The following is a 21,908-nucleotide window of genomic DNA, read 5'->3' on the forward strand; positions in this document are numbered from 1 at the left end:
CCCAGCCACCCCAATCCCCTCTGCCTCTCGTCCCATGTCCCTCCCATTCCCATCTCTGCCTCTTGTGGCCACAAGCAGCTCAGGGCCAGCTCCCAGCCAGTGCACACATGGAGGGTGTCCCCACGCAGCCTAGTGGTGTGTGTGGGACGAGGCAGGTGTCATCATTATTTTTGTTTTCTTTGCACTGCTCTGGAAATATATTGTGTTCTCAGATAATCCCGTTCAATTACACCACAATAAAACACATAATAAAAACGTAATTCATTTTTCCTGTGCGCTCCATCTCCCTGTGTCTTGGCAAGCTATTAAAAATTTGTCTTCATTTTTCTGGCAAGAGCCTTGTACCTTTTCATTTTTAATTTATGAGAGCAGAATAGCTACTGACAAGCCCTTATTGCACGGCGAGGGGCTGCATTATTTATAAGCCGCCAATGGCTGGCTCGGGGGAGATATTTGCAATATTCTGGAGCTGGGAGAAGGAGGGGGACAGACCCCTGACGTGCCTTTCCCAATCCACTCCCCCACCTCGAGTGGGTGCTTTGTGCAGATGTTCTCCTGGCTGCCCCTTGAAGGGAGCACCCACAGCCTGGCCTCTACCAGTCCCTGCCCGCTGGGAAAGCTGTGGCACAGGGTGGCTCTGGGCTGCCTGGCTCTTATCTCACCACTGCTGCATCTGCCCATCTTGGGCTTAGCAGTGGCTCTCACTCCTCCATCCTTCAGCACAGGGCACTGCAGAGCATGGTTGCCTCCATCCCTCCTCTCCCTGCATGGACATCCATCACTCCTTCTGACTGCTCAGGTCAGACAGAAAGCTGAGGGGGGAGGCAGCTGCTGCCCGCAGCCTTGCCAGGGTCCTGCGACAGCAGCGATGTGCTCTCCAATGTGCTCTCTGATAGCCATGCATAGAAAGCGGGATAAAAATAGCCCCACAGGAGAGGCAAGCATAGGACCAGGGCCAGCATTGAAGGATAGCGCTCTATGAGCGGGCTGGAAGAGGGGGTGTGAGTGTGGGCAGAGCCAGGGTGACGCTCTGGCCTCTTCAAACCAGCGACATCCAGGGCAGCAGCTTAGCAAAGCTCTCTGCACAGCAGCAAAGTCCAAAGCCGACTGTACTAAAAAAAGCCCTCCTGACAGCTGGATAAGCTTAAACACATGCCGGGCCAGCCAGAGCCACTGCAAAGGCAGTGGACCAGAAAACAGGGAGCAGAGTACAACCCTGGGGGGCACAGGGGCACCCAATAAGCCAACCTGCCCCTCCCTCCTGCTCCCATCCTCGCCCCAGTGGCAGTTCCTTTCCACCACATAGAAACTGGCAGCAACATGCTTCTCTTTGCTGTTGGTGTTTTGTATAAACAATCTCTCTTTATTGTTTGGTGTATATATAGGTACATTATATGTATATCAAAAAACCTAGAGGAAACTACAGTGCATTTAAAGCTATTTGAGAAGGTCCACCTGAAAGCAAGCAGTCCAGGAGAGGGTAGAGTAACCCATTGGGGGGAGCCCAGCCCTGAACAGAGATGGCATTAAAATGAGAATAAAAATGGAGACTCTGCTGGGATTAAAATGTGCCATTTGCTCCAGGGATGGAAGGAGCAGAAAGCCAGATTAAATCCCCAGAGCAGCCTGGAGGAGAGCAGAAGGTGAGCTGGGAGCACACGCCTGGGCTGGGAGAGCTGCCCCCGCCCCGAGTTCAAGCCACTATGTGCACTTCATCGCTCACCCACAGCTATTTTGGGTATGGGGAGTTTTCCTCTCTGAAAGCTGCTCTGCCATGCCCAAGCACCAGCTGCTAAACCACTGGGGACCACAGGGTGCTTATATAGGGGTTCTACCTTCAATTGCTGTGATTGTCTACTGCATCCTAAAGCTGGGGAGCACCATTTTCTTCCTTACTCCACAATTTTTCGTCTACCACAGCTCACGAGGTCCCTGGTGCTGCTGCCCACGTTCCCCTGTGCACTGCACACAGCTACAGGCACACAGAGGGTAAGCACAGGAGGAATGCACCGGGGTGCCAGCCAGGAGGTCCCCAGAGCAGGGCTGACCCAGGCATGGGGACAGGGTTTGGTGTGGTGCTGCATGGCTGCCGGCACCCTGGGAAGCAGGGCTGAGCACCTGGAACCTATGGAAACGCAACAGCCAAGGGAAAGCGGCGGCAACCCCAAAGGGATCCGAAGGGCGAAGCTCGGCAATTCGCTGGCCCGGCAGCTCCGTGGTACACATCTCGGCCGCCCCAGGACCCCCATTCAGAGCCCTTTGTTGAAGTAGACCGTCTCCAACCATGGGTCTTTCTTCCGTATCTGATCTTGGACATCAGGCTCCAAGCTGCTCACGGCCATGGAGCTGCCAAGGGGACACAGATACAGAGGATGGAGGGGATACTAGTGGCCTCAGCTTGGAAAACCACCTGCTGTACCTCTTGAGGATGCTGTTCCCATGGCACGGCACAGACCCTTGGGTCTGCACTGCTGTGTGTGCACAGAGACGTGTGCACGGGTTCAAGCCTCTGACCACTCACAGAAGCAAAACAATCTCTTGGGACTCAGAAAGCACAAGGAGCCCACGCACCCCCTGCCTACACCCCAGCCCTGCCCCATGGGAGCCACACGTGTAGGCAAGGTGTTTGTCTGTACCTTTTCTGTGGGAAGAGTGCGCAGCACAGCGGGGTGGCGAACACCAAACTGGAAGGGAAAGACAATGAAAGGAGAAGCTGGGAAAGACAATGAAAGGAGAAGCTGGGCTGCATAAATCTCCCACACCCACCCATGTCCTGGTCCCACAGCAGCAGGAAGGCAGCCCAGAACTGTGCCAGATGCTCAGCCAGGAAATGGATATGGAGATGCCCTCTCCAAGCTCCAGCCCCTGCATTTGGCTCCCGAAGTGGGACAAGTCTGTCCCATCAGTGTGGGAGAACAGCAATGCTGAGCCTGAGCCCATGGCAAGCTTGAGAGACATTAAGCTGGAGCAAAACAGCTCCCGGCTCCAGGACCTCATATCCCATCCTATCTGCTGGGGAGCTACCAGCGTGACTGAGCTCTGGCATTCCCCCAAGAAACTCTGGGGCAGTTCTCACCCCGCCTGCCAAGCAGAGACCCCACCAGCACTGTCCCCTATACCTGGGCTCAGTCTGTGCCCAGGGCAGTGCCACCCATGGGTGGAGAGTGACTTACCATAATCCCACCAGGCCGACCTGCAGGGGAGCGTTCAGGTACGGGTACCGCTGCCAAGGAGAGGCTTTGTGTCAGTGTGGCAAACAGGGTGGGAAGGTGCCTATTTTCTGATGGTGTGCCAGCTCCAAGGGGTGCCAGCGATGTGACAAGCTTGAGGGGTGCTCCTATGCTCACCCTCCCATCCCAGGACCCCTAGTACCTTCAGGAAAGCTCTCTTCTCCAGCATGTTCATGATCACTGGCGGGATGGCTGAGGCAAAGGGGAAATAGATGATCCCTCAGAGCTCACAGGCCCCCAGCAGCAGTGGGACCCCATCCCATGCTGCCAGGGACCAGCTGTAGTCCCCCAGCACAGATGGAGGAGAGAACACTCACCCATGGCTGGGGCTGCCATGCCAATGCGGGACACCACCACCTGGAAAATGGCCTTCTGGGCTGCAGCTGTGGATTCTCCTAGGCGGTTCCCATTCTCATCTGTGACTGGGATCCCCAGCTTGAGCTCTCTGCAGGGAGAGAGGCAGTGAAGGGGCCCCAGGGCACAAGGGTGGGGGGATCAGGAGACAGTGTAGGTGCATGTCTCCAAGGGAAGCTGGCATCCTCCTGTATCCCCATCCACTGCCTGCATAATAAACTGTGGGAGATCTCAGCTGGACTCACATTCACACTTGGGAGTGGTCCTCAAGAGGGCTGTATGGGGATGCAACCAGGTGTTTGTACCCTCAAGCCAACCCCCCAGGCTAAGGGATGAGAGCAGGGCCAGCAAGGGAAGTCCCTGAGTTCCCTGCCAGTGCCTGGTGACCCCTGACATGACCCCAAGCACCCCAGCCCAGCCCAGGGGCTCACCTCTGCCTCATTAGTGGGATGTTGATGCAGTTGGCAGCTGCCACAGCCGCAAAAGGCACGTACCGGCCGATGATGGCTGGCAAGTGCTGGGGGGAAAAGCAGGAGGACGTAATGCAGAGGGTCTGGGGGCAGAGCTGGCTGTTCCCAGGTCTGCAACCATCCTCCTGAAAGACCCTGTGGTGTCCCAGTCCCACTGGAGAAAAACATTCCCTCCTCCCCTGGAACTCCCAGCCAGTAAAAGCTGCACAGCCCAAAGGGTGTGGGGGGGGTCCCACATCCCACCCCAGGCCTGGACAGAGGCTGACTGGTGAAAGAAGCCTGGAGAGATGCAACTGGAGCAAGGCTGGAGGGACAGGCCATCTCCACAGCCTTCACTCAGGAGAGCAGTTGTCTTGTGTGGGTGACCCCATCAAGGCCCTTTTCTCCATCTTCTTCCCCACCCCAGGTGATGGGGTGAATCTGCTGATCAGCAGATCAGAGCTCAGGGAGATCCATGGGAAGGGTCCAGGTGCCCCACCCATGATGGCCAAGGGTCACCTTACCTTGGTGAGAGATTTGAGCCCCAGTGCTGTGACAACTGCCCCCGTGGTCGCACTCACATAGGCTGTCCCCAGCTGGCTGCAAAAGCAGGAAGTGACACCCATAAGCCAGGATCCCCTCATCCCAGTTCCCCCTCCAAAGGGGACAGCATGCCCTTCAAGAGCACCAGGAAACCTGAGTTCCTTTCCCAGCTCTACCACTAACTCTGACAGCCCCACTGGTGTCCAACTCTGGCTGTGCCAGGTCCCCATCATCCTCTCTCACAGCTCCCTACTATTCAAGGAACTGTTCAAGGCACATCCCTGGCATTTTGGGGTATCCCAAGAACCTGGTCAGAGGGATGCTTACCTGGGGGTAATGGGTGCATCCCCACTGCGGTTGGTGTAGTTGACAACGGCATTGAAGGACTGGTTGACCCACTGCCAGAACAGCACAGCCGGTGTGGTCCTGCCAGAGAGAGAAGGGTGCTGGTGGCATTGGGGGATGCCACCTGTGCTCCTACAGCACTAGTGCACCGTGGGGTATGGGACACGTGTCCCCTCCTCACCCCAGGGCCTGGGAGGGGCATCCTCCTGGCCCTGGGGTGAGGAAGGGACGGGTACCTGTAGAAGGTCAACATGCAACCGGTGATGGTCATGTTCATGGGGACCTGAGCAGACATGCGTCCCACAAGGAGCATCTTCTCACCCGTGTCAGGGTGGAAAGCTGAATCGTAGATGTACTTTGCCCGCCAAAGCTGATCCTCTGTCAGCCCTGGGGGTACTGTGCCCGCCCTGCCAGGTAAGGGTAGTACCTGTTGAAAGACCCTCTGCCAGCATACGTGCCCTACTTGGTCCCCCACAACCTTAGGGACCAGCCAGGCAGTTTGGGGGGCTGGCTTTGGCTGGGGGGACGGTCATTATAGCTTTCATTCCCACCTCTGGGGATGGCCCCAAGGTTGTATCCTGCCCAGGAGCAGTGCCGAGGGTACACCCACCCTCTCCCCGGGTACCTGTAGTCCTCCACCACCCGTCGGGCTTCCTCCAGTGTGGCCCCCGAGAGCAGCAGGTTTCGGGGGTCTGTCACCATGAAAAAGTGCTTGGCCCGGCCCTGAAAGGTGCTCTGGTCCCATCGGGGCTCACGGATGTTGATGGTGGCAGGCAAGGATGGTGGCATCTTCTGGCAGGGTGGGGCTGAAAGGATTATGTGGGATGTGGTGCCTGTGAATCCCCCGACAGCCCTGTTGGGGCAGCGCTGGAGCTCCCCCAGCCTGGGGGGACAAAGGGGTGAACAGGGAGCCTCTTTGTAATGGAGCTCAGCAGGGACCCCCGAGGCCACCCACCAGATGGGGCAGCTCGTGCGTGGTGCGACCCCACCACGGCACACTGCGATCTGTCAGTGGGAACCCCCCGAACGGCCACCAGAAGTCACGGACACCCCCCCACCCCGGTCACCGGTGGGGGACGGGGACCCACCACTTCGGGGCTAGAGCTGCTGCCAGCAGCAGGAGAGCACGGCAGGGCACGGGACGGAGGAATATCCCCCGGGGAATGCACCGCCACACCCCGCACGGCGCTATTTCCGCGGCCGCCCCTCCCCGAGAGAAGCAGCGCTCAGCAGCCTCACACCCCGCGCCGAGCATCCCTCCCGCCACGCGTGACATCCCGCGCGTAAGGACCCGGGGCACCCCCCGCACTCACGGCTCCCGGGGCAGCGCCCGCCGTGCCCGCGCTGCCGCCACCGCCCTGCTCCCGCCCGGCGCGCGGTGACGTTCGGTCTCGTCACGGGGGGGCGGCCCCGCGGCGGGCGAGGCGGGGCGGGGCGGGCGCGGGGGGCGGCGGGGACCACGCGTGACCGGGGCCGGCGGCGGGGGGAGCGGTACGTGCCGAGCCGCACGCGGCGCCCACGCGCGGGAGCGCTCGCGCGTGGGCGTGTCCGTGGGCGCTCACGTGCATGCCCGTGGCCGCGCGCGCGTGTGCGCGCTCACGTCGGCGCCTCCGCGCTCGCTCGGGTGCTCGCGTGTGCGCGTCTTCGCACGTGGGTGTTCACGTGCGGTCTCCGCGCGTCCTCGTTTCAGCAGCCGCGCGCGCGCGTGTTCGCGGGCTCGCGCGGGTTTCGATGCCTGCGCCCCGCGCGTGCCCGTAGCGCCGCGCTCGCACCCGCCGCGTTGGCGTCCACGCGTGGCGCGGCGGCTGCGCGGAAGCGCGCGCGGGGCCGCGCCTCCGCAGGAGTGGGCGCCGGCCCGAGCGCTGGGCGGTGCGTGCGGGCACACGCGTGTGTGTGAGCGGGGCCGTGTCCACGCGCGGGCGGCGCTCCGCGGGGTCTGTGAGTGCGTGGCAGGGCACGAACACGCATGCCGTGGAGGTGCGAGTGCATGGGGTGCGTGTGCCTGTGGGTGCGTGTCCCCACGCCGGCCGTGCCCCCCCAGCCCCTCACTCCGGCGTTGTCGGGGGGCGCTGCCCCGGGGCGGCCCCCCCGCGCCGGCCCCCGCCCCCGCCGCCCCCCCGCCGCCCTCCCGCAGCCCCCCCGGCCGCCGCGTATCACCTGAAACCGCCGCGGTGTCGGGTTCGCGCTGGAGGGGCCGGGCCCCTCCGGGAGGTCCGGGGGGTCACGGCCGATCGGGGGTGGAAGCGTTCCCCCCCGGGGAGGGGGACGCGGGGGGACACCGGCTCGCATCACCGGAGTTAGTGGAGCGGGGGGACACTACACCTCTCCTCCCCTGGCCGTGCCTCAGTTTCCCCTGTGTGGCTCTGGCATGCTCCGCGCAAAGGGAGGAGGTGAGGGGGAACACCACATTCCTTGCCCCACGCAGCCTCGTGGGGGGACGCGCCCCCGGGGCACCCCCACGCCCTGCCCGCGGCGGGGGATACGCACGGGGCTGCCCCACCCCGCCAGCTGCAAGGCCGGCCCCGGCCGCTCTCGATTGACAGCTCCCGCACCCGATGGCCGCGCCGGTCCCGCTGGGAAAGCCAATCCCCGCGGGCGGGGGGGCCGGAGGCGGTGCTGCCCCCCGGCCTCGCCATCCCCCCCGCGCTGCTGCCAGGTGTCTCTTTCGCAGGTGGCACCATGGGGACAGGTGAGGAGGGCACGGGACGAGGGGGAGGGAGCGACGGCGGTAGGGGGGTCCCCTGCACCCCTTCGAGGAGGGGGGACCGGCGGCTGATGCTCGAGAGGGGCAGCGGGTGGGTGCCGTGGGGGGCTGGCAGCAGTGGGGACACCAGAGTGTCCCCTAAGCCGGGGCCATCACTTATTTATTGAGGTCAGGCTGGGGCGAGCGGGGGACGAAGCGGGGGGGGGTGCACCGTGATGGCGTTTCACCCACGCCTGGAAAATCCCCGCAGGAACTGCCATAGGGAGCAGTGCACCCATCTCTTGCCCTACGGCACTGGGAATCTAGAGGAGCCCTAGGGAGGGTGGGGAGTGGCCGGAGGGGTCAGGTCCCACTTTCTGGTGTAAAGCTGATGTCCCCGTGTCCCCTCTCCAGAGCCTTTCTGGATTTATACTGCCAAGTAAAGCCCCTTTGCACCCCCTGTTCTGGATTTGCATTGCTAGGTAGAGCCCCTTTGCACCCCAGCATCCTCGCTCCAGGGCAGGGCAGCCTGTTCCCACACCCCCATGGTGCTACCCAGGAGTCATGCAACAGTTCGACCCCGAGGACACTATAGGACAGGAGGGGATTGGGCTGGAGAGGAGGTCACGAAGCTCCTTCTCCTTCCAGGCTGTGCTGCTGGACCTGGGACCTGTCCTGCCAGCACCAAGCACCCACACCAGCTGTCCCCAGCATCACGCTGCTAAAAGAGAGTGGTGCCCAAGCCTGGGCATGTGCTGCTGGACTATGCCATGTCCCCCGCTGGCTGACGGGCAGCCCTGGCCCCGTGAGGACACAGCCAGCCCTGAGCCAGACGCCGGGACGCCGGAGTGCCCAGCACCACCATGGCCCAGGACTGGGAGGCGGTGCTGTCGGGGATGACGGCGGGCAGCCGGTCGCGGAGCTCCAGCAGCGAGGCCAGCCTGGCTCCTCGCTTTCTCCTCAGCAAGCAGAGCCGCCTGCTCAATGGGACCACCCGGAGCACCCGCGCCACCTCCCCCATGGGCCGTGTCATCCTCATCAATGCCCCCATCGAAGGTGCGTGGCGTATCCCAGCCCTCCACCCACCCCTATGGCCAGGAGGGCTGGGACGGCAGGATTCATGGGTCTGGGGGCAGGGAGGGCTGTCCAGGGACTGGGGATATCCCCAGTAAGAAAGAGCCATTGCTCACACTGAGCCTGGGTGACTCATCCATTCCCGTGTCCCCACAGCCAGCAGCAACGAGAGTGACATCATCAATGCCATCACGGTGGAGAAGAGTGCAGATGGCAAACTGGGCTTCAGTGTCCGTGGTGGCTCCGAGCATGGGTTGGGCATCTTTGTCAGCAAAGTGGAGGAGGGCAGTGCTGCTGGTAAGAGGGACAGGGCAAGAGACACCGGTGGGGATAGGTATGTGCCAGCAAGACCCTCTCGAGGTCACATTGACATGGTGGCGCAGCAACAATGCCACCCTTCACGGTGGAAAGCCACCATCTGCTCCCTACTGCCTTTTGGCCATGAGGTTTTCAGGCTGCCCACTGAGAAGAGCAGGAAACAGGAGTAGGCAGCTGTGTGCCAATTGCTCTGAGCTCCATCCCCAAGCCACAGCGAGGTGGCAAGCCACCCATGCCTGCCATTGTCTCAGTGTGATTTTCAGGCATCCCCACCTCTGTTCCCATGGGGTTCAAATGAGGTCAAGGACACATTTAGGGAGGGGTTGCCAAACAAGGACATCAGTGCCAGTCAGGTGCCCACCTGAGCTGTGTGCCCCTCGCAGAGCAGGCTGGGCTGTGTGTTGGTGACAAGATCACAGAGGTGAACAGCGTGAGCCTGGAGAACATCACCATGAGCAGTGCTGTCAAGGTCCTCACCGGCAACAACCGCCTCCGCATGGTGGTCCGGCGGATGGGCCGTGTGCCAGGAATCAAGTTCTCCAAGGAGAAGACAGCATGGTGAGTGGGGCCAGCACCCCAAAACCCAACCCCTTGGAGGGCATGGCAGAAGGGCCTGGTGGGGGATGCTGGATGACAGAAGGATCCAGAGCTAGGGGAACCCCAGGGTGGGGGGCATCAGAACTCTCTAGCAAAGGTGGGGAGAGACCAGGGTGAGGTGCAGGATGAGATAGGAAGGTCTGGAGCAGGCGGGGTGGGTGCAAGCCCCATCGTAAACATCCCCCATCCCCATCACTCTCTTCCACTGGGTAACACCAATGGCCCCATCCTGCTAGAAGATGAGAGCCAGATGATCCCCAAGCCCCCCTACACTGTGCCCATTCTCCAGGGTGGATGTGGTAAACAGACGCCTGGTGGTGGAGAAAAGCGGCTCAACGCCATCGGAGAGCGGCTCCGAGGATGGGCTGCGGCGCATTGTCCACCTCTACACCACCTCTGATGACTACTGCCTGGGCTTCAACATCCGTGGTGGCAGGGAGTTTGGCCTCGGCATCTATGTCTCCAAGTACGGCTGACCCAGGGGGCACAAGGGGGACACAGCGCCCCAATCTGTGCTGTGCCCACACTGGGGCTCAGCACCGCCTCCGTGGCTGAGCTCCCCACCCTCAAAAGACTGTGGGCACCACCACTGAGGGTGCTGGGGCAAGGGGCCTCCCACGTGGAGGTGCGGGGCAGGAGCAGAACTCTGACAAGGGTTGATCCCATGCTGTTCCCTCTGTGCCTAGGGTGGACCCTGGGGGGCTGGCAGAGCAGAATGGCATTCGGGTGGGAGACCAAGTCCTTGCAGCCAATGGAGTCAAGTTTGAAGACATAAGCCATAGCAAGGCAGTGGAGGTGCTCAAGGGGCAGACCCACATCATGCTCACCATCAAGGTACCTGCACCCAGGCCTATGGGATGCTCGGGTGAGGCAAGGGTTGGTGTGTCCCCATACTGGCGCTGCCCCAGCTCGGCTCGGTGCCCGTGGGGCTGGTGCAGCTGCCGGCTGGTTGGGTTTCAGGTGGGTGGGAAGGGGCGATGCATTATTCATGGTGGCACCGGATCGGGTTCGCTGGGACAGCCGGCATTCACTGACCCCCTTGTCCTCTTCCCCTGTGTGTAGGAGACAGGCCGGTTCCCTGCCTACAAGGAGTTGGTGGCCGAGTACTGCTGGCTCAGTCGCTGTAAGGGCAGTGCCTTGCGGGTACTGGCAGGGACGCGGGGCTGGGGCGCAGGGCTGTGGTTGGGACCCCCGTGCAACTGGTGTCTTGCCACTCTGGGGAGGGAGAATATCCACATGCCATGGGATCCCATGGCCTTGGAGAGGGCATAAGGCCCCCTATGCCACAGCCAGCAGCCCTGCGATCTCGCAGGGTCCTGCATGTCCCCATCTTTGGACAGGACATGATGATCCCTATGCAGTGGCCAGCAGCCCACTGGTCCCCATTACTCTGTGGGACTCCACATGTCCCTTGTCAAGAACGCAGAACTCCCCATGTGCCTGCCAGCAGCCCTGCAATCCCCATGGCCCTATGAGTCCCCACACGTCCCCTGTTTTGGGGGGGATGTGGAACCCTTGGTGGCCCACAGTGTGTCACACTGTGTTCACGCTATGCCTTTGCAGTGACCAACGGGCAGCTGCAGCAGTTGTCTCAAACCTCAGAAACCAGCTCCTCCATCTCCTCCTACTCCTCGGGGCCAGCACCAGGGACAGTAAACGGGCTGGGGATGGCTGCCCCAGGGCCCCCAGCCCGCACCGTGGATGTGGCCATCTCCACGGAGGATGGGCCGCGGCGGAGCTGGGTGCGGGAGCGCGCTGAGCGGGCCATGCAGACTGAGCCAGCTGCCGAGGGGCTGCCGGAGACGCGGCGCACGGTGCGGCCCCCTGAGCTGCTGCGGGACACGGCCATCCGGGGCCAGGGCACCCGCGAGACCCCCAGCACTCACCCACGCCGGACCTTCACCCACTCACCCAAGACAGCACTGCTGCTGGCGCTGAGCCGGCCACGGCAGCCCATTACACGCTCCCAGAGTGACCTCACCGTTGCCGGTAGGCACTGGGGCATAGCCCCACACAATGGGACTCACCCCTGGCTGGTGTCCTCCTCCAACCCTTCACCCCCAGCCCTGGGAGTCTCGCAGCTCAACCCCTGCCCCACTTGGAGTGAGTCTCCTGCTCAAGCATCCTGTAGTCCCTGACCCACATGGATACCTGGACCCTACTCCTGGACTTCCTACAAACTCTCTGGTCCTTACTCTAGCACCCTATAGCCCATATGGACCCCTGACTACTAACCCTGGGTATCCTATAGCCCCACATAGCTGCAACCCTGTCAATGGGGCTTGCCAGGCACCCCAAAGCCCAGCCCCAAGTCCCCTGGAGCCCCACTGCACCCCACAGCAGGACTCTTTCCCCGTCAATGTCTCCCAGTAGCCCCTCCAATCCCCCAAAGTTCCCTGCCTCCAGACAAGGTTTGGGGTGGCATCCCCTGGCCTCTCCAAAGACCCCCTCTCTCTGTCCACAGAGGAGAAGCGGAAGAAGGAGAAGCCAGACGGACAAGGGGCACGGGGGGCCCCCCCAGGGCTGCACCGGTCCAAGACCCTTGTCAACCTCTTTTTCAAGGGGGGCCGTGCCACCAGCCAGAGCTGGGCCCTCCCAAGCCAGGAGGCCCCTGCCTCTGACCGCCGGGCACGCACTAAGTCCCCAGGGCGCTCCGATGGGGACAGAGGTACTGGACTGGGTGACAGGGCAGAGAGGGACTCAACCTGGGACTGATCCCCCCTTGTATGGGCCTGTTGTGGCATCCCTGGCATGGAGGGGGCATAGGGAGGGGTTCCTCAGGCATGCAGTTTTGACAGTGGGCAGCAATGTTGCTGACTCCCCTGGGTGCTCACCGCTCTCCATCTCCCTTGCAGTAGGTGCTGTGCAGAAGTTTGTCATCCGGAGCCTGAAGCGGGGTAACGGGGGTGCCCGTGTGCCCAGGGGGGTGTGGGGCAGGCTCTGCATGTGCCTGACCCTGTGCTGTGTGTGTCTGTCCCACTCTGGTGTGGAGCAAGCTGTTGGGGTGGGGGGCATGGGGAGCTTTCTGGGCTGCCTGGGACAGTCCTTGCCCCGCTGGCCACCCCTCCTTAATGTGCCTCCCCAGAGAAAAGCCAGCGTGCCAGCATCCTGGGCCCCACGGGCATCACCACCCTGCAGCCCAATGGCAGCGATCCTGAGGCCCGGCTCCCGCACATCCAGGAAACCGCCACACGCCTCCTCAGCCCCGACGAGGTGACAGCCGTGCTCCGCCACTGCTCCCGGGTACGCACCAAAGGCAGAGCACAGGCAGGGAAGTGCTGCCACCCTGGGCTCATCCCTGGGAAGCTCCTGCATCCCAGGGGCACGGCGAGCACTATGTGCCCACATTGAGCTCTGGGAGGTAAACTGAGGGGGGGGGGCAGGGCATCCATCCACTGACACCCCTCCTGTGCCCGCAGTACCTGCACGAGGGCAGTGTGGAGGATTTGGTGCGGCCACTGCTGGCCATCCTGGACCGGCCTGAGAAGGTCCTGCTGCTGCGGGATGTGAGGTGAGTGCTGCTGGGGAGTATCTCAGTGTACCCCAATACTGCCCAGCCTGATGTGTGATCAACCTAGACTCTCAGACACACTCCTCAGCTCTGATCATGCTCCATCCCAGAGGCTGCCACAACCTGTCTTCCCTCTTTGCCTTGGCAGGAGTGTGGTGGCCCCCACAGACCTGGGCCGGTTTGACAGCATGGTGATGCCCTTGGAGTTGGAAGCCTTCGACGCCCTAAAGAGCCGCTCAGGTGGAGCCCAGCCCCCCCAGGGACCTTGAGTGGGGGGAGGTAGTGGGCAGGGGTGAGTGCGGCTTGGGGGTTGACTGGGAGCTCTTCCTGACCCCAGTGCGCTCACCTGCCCTCCGACCAGCCCACCATGATGTCCCCCCCAAGAGACACCTCATCACACCAGTGCCTGGTGAGTGCCACCCATGGACAGCCAGGACACCAGGCTGCCTGTGGAGCCCCTTACTGGATGGAAAGGATATAGGGGCAGTTTAAGAGAGGAGAAAGGGAGCTGGGATGCCTGGGTGCAGGGGGTCCCAGGGAAGAGGGTACCTGGTGTCCCTGGGTGTTGGGAAGACCTGGAGCAGCATTATCTGTAGATCCTAGGTGTCAAGGAGTCTTGGGGAGGAGAATCTGGTGTACCTGGAGAGAGCTGGGGTCTGGAGGTCCCTGGATGTCAGATGCCCTAGGGAGGGGAGCTGGGGAGTCTGACTATGAGGAAGATTTGGGGTACCCAGGGGATGCCTGTGTGGCAGGGGTCATGGGGAGTGGGGCTGCAGGGGTCCAGGGGGATCCTTGGGTGACAGGGGTCCCAGGGAGCAAGGCTGTGGGGTCCTGGAGAGATCCCTGAGCCCCTCTCGTTTCAGACTATCGGGGCGGATTCCTGCTGAAGCCGGCAGGAACCCCAGAGCTAGAGGAAGCTGGGGAGCAGCAGGCAAGCCCAGCCCGTCCAAGAGCATCCCCCAGCCCCCGCCGGCTTCATCCCCGCACCTACACCCCGCTCCCCGACGTGCCAGTGGATGCCTATGCCTGCACCAGCCGCCCCCTGCCCACCCTTGGCCCCGGGCCCCCCAACTGGCTGCTGGCTGAGCCCCCCCCAGGCAAGAGGCACGGGCGCTCACGCAGCCCCCGGGCCACCTGGCGCAAGGAGTCCCCCGGGACGGCACCTGACAGAGGGGCCGAGGTGCTGGGGAAGCCCCGGCGGGCACGGGCTTCTCTTTCCCCTCTTTTTGGGAGGACAGGGGGTGAGGCGGAGGCTGGAGCAGCCATCAATGGCCCCGAGGATGCCAGCAGGGAAGAAGAAGAGGAGGAGTATCGTCTGCTCACTGTCACCCTCTCCAAGCTGAAGCACTCGCTGGGTGGGTGGCATGCCAGGGGACCCCAGGGGTGGGACAAGGACCGTTTTTCTGGCACCAGCATCACTGGTATGGGTGGCACCCTCTTGACAAGGGTCAAAACTCCTCCAAAACTAGAAGGGGGGGAAAAGCTGCCCCAGCCCCTCATCCATGTAGGACCTACCAAAACAGGGTAGGATGGAGGTGCAGCTGCCCAGGGGAAGGCAGTGCCCTGCCTGTGAGCGGGTGGGGGTCCCAGCCTACCCGGGTGCGAGGATCTTGCGGCTCCTTCACAGGGATCAGCATCTCCGGTGGCATCGAGTCAAGGGCACAGCCAGTGGTGAAGATTGAGAAGATCTTCCCTGGTGGAGCCGCCTTCCTCAGTGGCATCCTCAAGGTACAGGGGAACCTTGGGGGACCCAGCACATGCCATGGGGTGGAAAGACATCCAGACACCCCCATCCCTTGGTACTGCTGGGTTGGTGGCAGTCCCCAGGCACCCCGAAAGGAGCTGCACTTCACCCTGCTGTCTTCCCTTGCGGGAGCCAGGCCGGACAGGAGCTGGTGTCGGTGGACGGGGAGAGCCTGCAGAACGTCACGCACCAGAAGGCTGTGGACATCATCCGCCAGGCCTACCGCAACAAAGCCAAGGAGCCCATGGAGCTGGTGGTGCGGGTGCCTGGAGCATCCTCAGACTGATGCTGTACCTTCCCTTCAAGGAGCCATCCCATGTTCAAGAAGAGCCAGATGGCTTATTTCTACACTGAGCTGTGGCTGGTCTCAGCACAGCCAGAGGGTGGGAGAGCCAGACCCGCCTCAAGGGCACAGAGCAGCTGCCCACTGCAGGACCCAAAGGAGAGCACCACTGGCAACACAGGAGATGGACAGGTGGCCCCTGACCCCTCTCTGGACACACAGACACAGTCCTGAAAAAAACACAGCCAGGGGCTTGTTTTTTAATCGCCGTTTCTGGGTGGTACATGGGCGAGCCAGGCTCTGGGAACGAGACACGACTGGAATAAAGTACAAAAATCCCCCCCTGGAGCCAGGGGTGACCAAGCCACAGCGGGGCACAGACAGACGTTTCCTTTGGTTTGATCCCTGCTCGGTGCCCAGCTGGGCTCCCCCCCCTCTGCCCACCCCGGGGGTGTCCCCAGAGTGTCCCCAGCTGGCACACGCAGCATTGCACCTCTCTCCCCTGGCAGGCTGGGCATCACAGGGGCATGGGCTCTTTTGGGGGGGCAGGAAACAGAGGGCTTCTGGGGGCAAGGGCATGGGAAAGGCACTGAGGGCAAACTGCCCCGTGGCAGGGGTGAGGGGGCACAGACTGGTGGAGTGTGAGCTGGGAGAGGGTGATATGTTTTGGTAGGTCCTATAAAAATAGAGTTTTTTTAAATGGCACAGAAACGAATTCCCTGACAAACACACAGAGGGGCACGAAGGAGGCTGGCATGGGCAGGGACAGGGCACATGCCAAGTGACTGGGTGACAGTGCCAGCAGGGACGAGAGGGAGGGGACAAGCCAGCCCTCCCCCTACCCAAGGTGACCCTGGCTGAAGCCAGCACCACTAATCCCCAGGCACTAAGAGGATCAGCAGGAACCAGTTCCGGGCGGCCCCAAGGCCAGGACTCGGCACCCACCTGACCTCACATCTCACGGGCACCCCTCACTGCAGTGAGCACTGATGCACCCTCACCCCAAAAGCTCCATGCTGGGGAGGGGACAGCACCTGCAGTCCCCTCTGCCTCTTCACAGTGCCAGCAGTCTACAGAGCTGAGAGGAGAGCAGGGGCCCTCCACAGCCCAACAGCTCCCAAAATCACAGGGGCTGGAGGCCCCTCTAGCCCTCCAAACATGGGGTGAAGGCAGGCAGCATCTCAGATCTCGGTGGCCGTGATCTCCTCAAAGGGTGGGTCAGGGGGATCACAGGGTTCGGGCAGAGGGTCCTCGCCCTGAAGCCGGAGATGCTGGAGCCGCTGCTCCAGCCGCCGGTTGCGCCGGTACATCTGGATGTAGCTGTATTGCAGCTGCTTCTGGTAGCGGATGACCCGCTCTTTCTCACCCTGCCACGTGCCACGTTCCTGCTCGAAGGCATCCCGCTGCTCCTGTCCACGCCGCCGCTCCAGGGCCACCTCCGCACGCAGCCGCTCCAGCTGCCGCCGCAGCCCCGCACTGCCCCGAGGCTCCTCGCCAGGTGGGGGGCATCCCTCGCCAGGTGGGGGGCACCCTTCGCTGGGTGGGGGGCATCGCCCACGGGCGGCTTCCCGCAGCCCCACCACCTCCTGCTCCAGCCGGCCAGCTTTGGCACGGAAGAGGTCGGCCTCGCTCTTGCGGCGTTGCAGTTCGTTGGCGCAGACCTCCAGCTCCAGCGCCTTGAGGCGGGCGGCCTCCTGCAGCCCCTGTGCCCGCCGCTCGCCTGCCTGCAGCTGCGCCCGTGCCTCCCGCAGCTGAGCCCGCAGCCCCAGCAGCTCTGCGCCCCGCTGTGCCAGCTCCGCCTGCGCCTCCTTCAGCTGCTGCTTCAGCAGAGAGATCTCCCCCGACTTCTGGCACACCTGTGGGGACAATGGGGCTCAGACACTGGCCAGGAACCCCTGACCACAGCCTGCACCCCCTGACATGCCTGGTGCTGCCAGATGACTCACCTCCCACTTGGTCTCCTCCAGCCGGGGTGCCAGCTCAGTGCGCTCCCGCTGGAAGGAGGCGCAGCGCCGCTCCAGCAGCTCCCGCTCCTGCAGAAGCTGGGCCAAGTCCTCCTGCAGCTGCTTCTTCTCCTGCTGCAGCTGCAGCACCTGGAGCTGCAGGACCTGTTGCCCCCGCTGTGCCGCGTGGGCCGCCTGCCGCGCCTGGGCCACACAGCGCTGCCGCAGCCCTTCCAGCTCCTGCTCACACCGACGCTGCTTCTCCTCATACACCTGGGCCATAGGATGCACAGGTGCTGGAGAGGCAGCACAGCATGCCCCCACTTCTGTTGTCCTCTCCAAGATGGGCATCACATAGAGGGGGCAGTGCATCTCCCCCAGATGGAGGAAGGGTCCAGGAAGTGTGGTACACACCTCCTTGTGCCCCTCTATCCCTCTGCATGATGGGCCCCCCATGTCAGCACTCCCAGAGCCTACAGGGCTCCCTCAACCCCATCACCAGCAGAGAGAAGCCACAAATCTCAGGCTCATTCAAAAAAGGGCACCCCAAGATAAAGTACGCCAGTCTATACAACTGGCCCCATACAAGACCCTCCCAGGGACTATATAGGACCATTCAGCTGGTGAGAAAAACCCAGATCCACAGGAAAAAGCACCCCCTACAAGAGTTTGTAAAGGGTCCCTATTCCCAGCCAAGGGAATTCCCATGCCCCAGGGAGAGAGACAAGAACAGGACAGGGGGACATCAGGGACATACCTGGCAAATGGCCACCTCATTCTCGTCCAGGCTGTCACGCAGGAGCCGCAGCTCAGCCTCCCTCTCCCGCAGCTTTTCCTCCAGCTCCCGCACCAGCATGGCCTCCTCACCAGGCAGAGGCGAGCGCCCACAGGAGCCACTCTCTGAGGAGGGCCGGCCCCGGCCGCTCAGCGAGCCTGTGCTCTTGCTGGAGGATGAGCGCCCGCTGTCCGAGTTGGAGGGGCGGCAGCCCACCGGTGGATCAAGGGGGCCATGGGGGGTGGTCGGCAGAGCACCCACCTCTGGGTGCTGGCTGCAGCCCGTGCTGTAGGTGGGCAGGCTGGAGAGGGAGTTGCGCCCAGAGTCTGAGAGGGTGCTGGCACGGCAGCTCAGAGAGCCAGGCTTTTCAACACTCAGCAAGTGGGTGAGGCTCACCTGGCTCTCCGAGAGCCCCAAGCGTGTGCCTGGCTGGGCACTCCGAAGCTTGGATACCACTGGCTTGAAGGCCATGGGGCGGATCAGGGTTTTCTCCACATTCTGTCAGGAAAACAGGGGAGAGCGAGGGGTTGGGGAGGACCCACCACCCTCAAGAAAGGCTGCCTTGGACTGTGATGAGGGGTGCTCCCAGCCCAGATGCCTTCACATCCCAAAGAAGACAAAGGCCAGTCACCACTCACTCACTCCATCCCTTTTCCATGGGGTGCCCAAGTGGGTTCCCCAAACCCCCTGGCACAGAGAGGACATTAAGAGCATGGGGACCACCACTTCCCAAAGGACACCATAAGTGTGGCCATGTGACCCCAGTTCATACATCTGAGCCAACAGTCCCAGCATGGCATGGGGAGTAAAGTCAAGACCCCAGCACCCACCCACCCTGCTGCTGCCCCCCCCACCTCTTCCAGCTTGCCAGAGACGGGGATGAGCTTGGGGGGCGGCCCTCGAAGGTGATCACTCGGTGCTTGGTCATCACGGAGCTCATCTGAGTCACTGCAGGGGCTGGCAGGAGAGGAGGCATCAAGCCAGTCACCACAGAAGCCACCGTTGGCATAGGAGTGGGTGACGATGGGCACAGACACACGGGGCTCCTCAGGAGTGGCCTGGAGCAGCCCCTCCTGCTTGCAGAAGGTGGTGGAGGGATCCCCATCACAGGGCTGGCTGGTGTGGTCATGGCGAGGCCGGACGGGCAGGAGGCTGCCCACACTGCCCATGGTGGCAGGGGGCGAGCAGGCAGCGGCACGGAGCTGTGTGGCTCCCTCGGCAGCGGCCTCAAGGGGCACTGGCAGAGTCTGCACGATGGCCATGACGGGGGGGCCCCCGGCAGGCAGGGGCACACGGGCAGCCTGCAGGCAAGGGAGACAGGGTATTAGAGCTGTGGGCACCACCGGCCGTGCCCCACCAGCTGCCAGCATCCCCAGCTGGGCACAAGGGCACTCCCAGGTTCCCAGCCACCATCCCCTAACTTGTGGGCATGGGCTGGCCCAAGGGGAAGCAGTCAGAAGGAGATGCCAAATGAGCCAGAACAAAATCAGGATTAGTTGGAGGAGCAGTACCAGCACCCCCCAAGTTGTGCTCAGCACCCCAGTGGAGCAGCGTGGGGCTGCCAGGGGCTGTGGGGTGCTGGTAGCACTGTAGGGCAGCAGTGATGCGGTCCTGCCTCCTGCCATGCCCTGGCGTGACCCTGCCATGGGAAGAGTGCCAAGACTGGAGGCGAATCCCAAGAGGCCTGCAGAGAGCCAGCTCATGTGCAGCCTGCTGCCTGCCTGCCCCATGGCACTCACCAGTGCAGCCCTGCAGAGAGTGAGGGACAGACTCACACTCCAGTGTCAGCCACCTCCTCGGCCCCACAACCCTCACCTCTCTGCAGTGACCCCATAGAGGGTGCCCCCCACCCCCAACCAACCACAGTGGGGCACAGGGTCCCCTGGAGAGGGCAACCAAGGGGGAAGTTGTCTGGTGGGCACCAGGCTCTTTCCCAGCCCTAACACATGGGGGCTTGTTCCCATCCCCTCCAGCTGGGGGGCTCTGCCAGTGCTCTGCTGTGACCTCCGTGCCCCCCCTGCTCCAACCCATGCCATACGCCTGCGTGACGGGAGCCGGCCGACAGGCCAGATCCATCCCCCGCTGCCTCATTGCATCTCGCACAGGGCTGCGGCTGGCACAGGGCGAGGGCGGGGGGGGCCGCTGCCCGCACGGTCTCTCCCGCCGAGCTGTCACCTGAAATCAATCTGCCTGCCAGCGCCCGGGGAGGGGCGAGCAGCGGAGAGATGCCGGCGAGCCACCCCCCCGCCACCGTCACCCCCACCGGCACGTGCCATCCCCAGGCACCGTGACCTCACACCATGCTCCTGATACCCTTGGGTGGGAAGATGGGTGACCCCCACCACTGGCTCCGCTCACCTCGCCAGCCGCTGCCCATCCGTCCGGTCCACTCAGGCCTCCACACCATAAACACGGCTCCGCCGGCCCCTGGAGCAGGAAGGAGGAAGAGGAGGGGGTCAGGGCACAGAACGGCAGTAGGGGTTCCTGTGTCCCCGCTGCCTCCCCGTCCAAGCCCCCCCGGCTGGCGGGGCCAGGGCAGATGGTGCCAGCGTGTCACTGAGGGTGGCAGGGGAGCCCGGCGTCGGGTCCGCTGTTCCAGGGTGGAACCCCGGGTGGGCTGCGGTTACCCCGGGAGGGGGGTGGGGACAACAGCCCGCCATAGGGACCTGCTGCTGCCGGAAGAGCAGGAATAAGGGATCAAGACCCTCAGAGGGACATCTCATGGCCCGCCAGCGGCAGCCAGCCAAGGCGCAGTACCCCACCCCAGCGAAACGCCCCTGGGACGTGCGGGTCAGGGGGACGGACGCCCCCGGGGACAGTGGGGCCCCACAGAGCCCGGAGGGGGCACTGCCTCTGACGGGGCCCTGCCAAGCAGGTGGTGGGAACAGACTCCATCTTCTCCCTCCCGCCAGCCCCCGGGTCCGCCGAGAGGGTCCCACCACTGTCCGGGGAGGGAGGGGCTGCCCAGCCGCCCAGTAAAACCAGTCAGCAACTGGGGTGGCGTCACCACCAGCCACTCCGGCTGGACCACAGCGTTGCCGGATCCCACCGTTCCAACCCCGAAATGTCAAGGGAAGGCTCGGCCCCTGCTCAGCCAGATCCCCACTCTGAGCAGCTGGGGGTTCCAGGCCCCCAGGGACCCCCATGACTCGACGGCACCAAAGGACCACTCCAGAGCAGGGGGAATCAGCCCCTCATCCCTCCCCACACACCTGGCACATGTGGGATGGACACCCTCCATGCCCAGCTGTGCCCCTCTCTGGTTCCCCCAGGATCCTGAGGTTCCTTCGATGGTGCTGCTCCCCTTGCTCGCTCGGAGCCACCCCGCCCCACTGAGCCCCACAGCACCCAGCCTGCCCCACGGTGCTTCCACCCACCCCAACCCCACAGCATCCTGAACCGCCCCAAGGCGCCCGTGAGCCCCGCTGCCCCACAGCTCCCCCACAGTGCCATAAACCGTCCCCAAAGTTTCACGACACCCCCAAAATGCTCCACGGCACTCCTGGGCCTCTGCTGCCCCACACCTCCCCGAAGTGCTCCTAAACCACCCCCAAAGTGCTGCAAAAGACCCCCAAAGTGCCCCACAGCGCGCCTGGGCCTTCACTGCCCCACAGCTCGCACCTAAAGCACCCCCAAAGTGCCCCGAGAATCCCTCAACTGCCCCAAAAACCCTCTGGGCCTCTGCACTCGCAGGGCCTCCCCACATGCCCCGAAGCACCCCCAAAGCACCTCACGGCGCCCCAGGGCCGCCCCCGCAGCCCCCCAGAGCGCCCCGGACCCCTCCAAATCGGCCCCGGGGGGCCCGGCCCTACAAGACCCCAAGTCCTGGCAGCTCCCCCCGAAGCGCCCTCCAACCCAACTCCCCGAAGCGCCGCCGCGGCCGCCGCGCCCCCCCGGCCCCGCGGGACCCCCGGGCGGCCCCGGCCCGGCCCCCGCACTCACCGCGGCCCCGCCGCCGCCTCCCGCGCCGCGCCGCGCCCCGGCCCCGCCCCGCCGCGGGCCCGCCCCTCCTGCGAGGCCCCGCCCCCCTGCGGGCCCCGCCCCCCGCGGGAAGGGGCC

At 63.4% G+C, this 21,908-nt stretch overlaps 3 protein-coding genes across 10 annotated transcripts; 1 reads left to right on the forward strand and 2 right to left on the reverse strand.

Annotated features, from left to right (window-relative positions):
* Positions 1–1,342: 1,342 nt before the first annotated feature.
* Positions 1,343–7,210, reverse strand: SFXN3 (sideroflexin 3). Of its 5 annotated transcripts, none has more exons than XM_064663151.1 (11): positions 7,079–7,210; positions 5,547–5,713; positions 5,158–5,328; positions 4,904–5,002; positions 4,558–4,633; positions 4,016–4,101; positions 3,548–3,675; positions 3,373–3,422; positions 3,174–3,223; positions 2,637–2,684; positions 1,343–2,346 (listed from the first exon to the last, which is right to left on the reverse strand). In XM_064663151.1, the coding sequence occupies exons 1-11, from the start codon at positions 7,208–7,210 to the stop codon at positions 2,250–2,252; spliced, it is 1,104 nt and encodes a 367-aa protein (XP_064519221.1). In that variant the 3' UTR covers positions 1,343–2,249. The 5 variants fall into 5 exon arrangements, with proteins under 5 accessions (XP_064519221.1, XP_064519218.1, XP_064519219.1 ...); XM_064663148.1 differs by having other exon boundaries at positions 5,547–5,727; positions 7,079–7,207; XM_064663149.1 differs by lacking the exon at positions 7,079–7,210 and adding an exon at positions 6,484–6,569 and having other exon boundaries at positions 5,547–5,727.
* A 263-nt stretch (positions 7,211–7,473) lies between these two features.
* On the forward strand, positions 7,474–15,498 carry PDZD7 (PDZ domain containing 7). Of its 3 annotated transcripts, XM_064663141.1 has the most exons (17): positions 7,474–7,610; positions 8,253–8,660; positions 8,835–8,975; positions 9,380–9,554; positions 9,883–10,059; positions 10,280–10,427; positions 10,656–10,716; positions 11,157–11,582; positions 12,058–12,261; positions 12,449–12,490; positions 12,679–12,836; positions 13,013–13,104; positions 13,253–13,344; positions 13,442–13,513; positions 13,968–14,459; positions 14,732–14,832; positions 14,985–15,498. In XM_064663141.1, the coding sequence occupies exons 2-17, from the start codon at positions 8,468–8,470 to the stop codon at positions 15,132–15,134; spliced, it is 2,724 nt and encodes a 907-aa protein (XP_064519211.1). In that variant the 5' UTR covers positions 7,474–7,610; positions 8,253–8,467; the 3' UTR covers positions 15,135–15,498. The 3 variants fall into 3 exon arrangements, with proteins under 3 accessions (XP_064519211.1, XP_064519213.1, XP_064519214.1); XM_064663143.1 differs by lacking the exon at positions 12,449–12,490; XM_064663144.1 differs by lacking the exons at positions 7,474–7,610; positions 8,253–8,660 and having other exon boundaries at positions 8,894–8,975; positions 9,385–9,554.
* On the reverse strand, positions 15,363–21,816 carry LZTS2 (leucine zipper tumor suppressor 2). Of its 2 annotated transcripts, none has more exons than XM_064663146.1 (6): positions 21,792–21,816; positions 20,208–20,276; positions 18,704–19,150; positions 17,832–18,347; positions 17,078–17,347; positions 15,363–16,987 (listed from the first exon to the last, which is right to left on the reverse strand). In XM_064663146.1, the coding sequence occupies exons 3-6, from the start codon at positions 19,109–19,111 to the stop codon at positions 16,313–16,315; spliced, it is 1,869 nt and encodes a 622-aa protein (XP_064519216.1). In that variant the 5' UTR covers positions 19,112–19,150; positions 20,208–20,276; positions 21,792–21,816; the 3' UTR covers positions 15,363–16,312. The 2 variants fall into 2 exon arrangements, with proteins under 2 accessions (XP_064519216.1, XP_064519215.1); XM_064663145.1 differs by lacking the exon at positions 21,792–21,816 and adding an exon at positions 21,062–21,127.
* Positions 21,817–21,908: the final 92 nt, after the last annotated feature.

This window comes from Pseudopipra pipra, chromosome 8, assembly GCF_036250125.1.
Source record: "Pseudopipra pipra isolate bDixPip1 chromosome 8, bDixPip1.hap1, whole genome shotgun sequence".
NCBI lineage: Eukaryota > Metazoa > Chordata > Aves > Passeriformes > Pipridae > Pseudopipra > Pseudopipra pipra.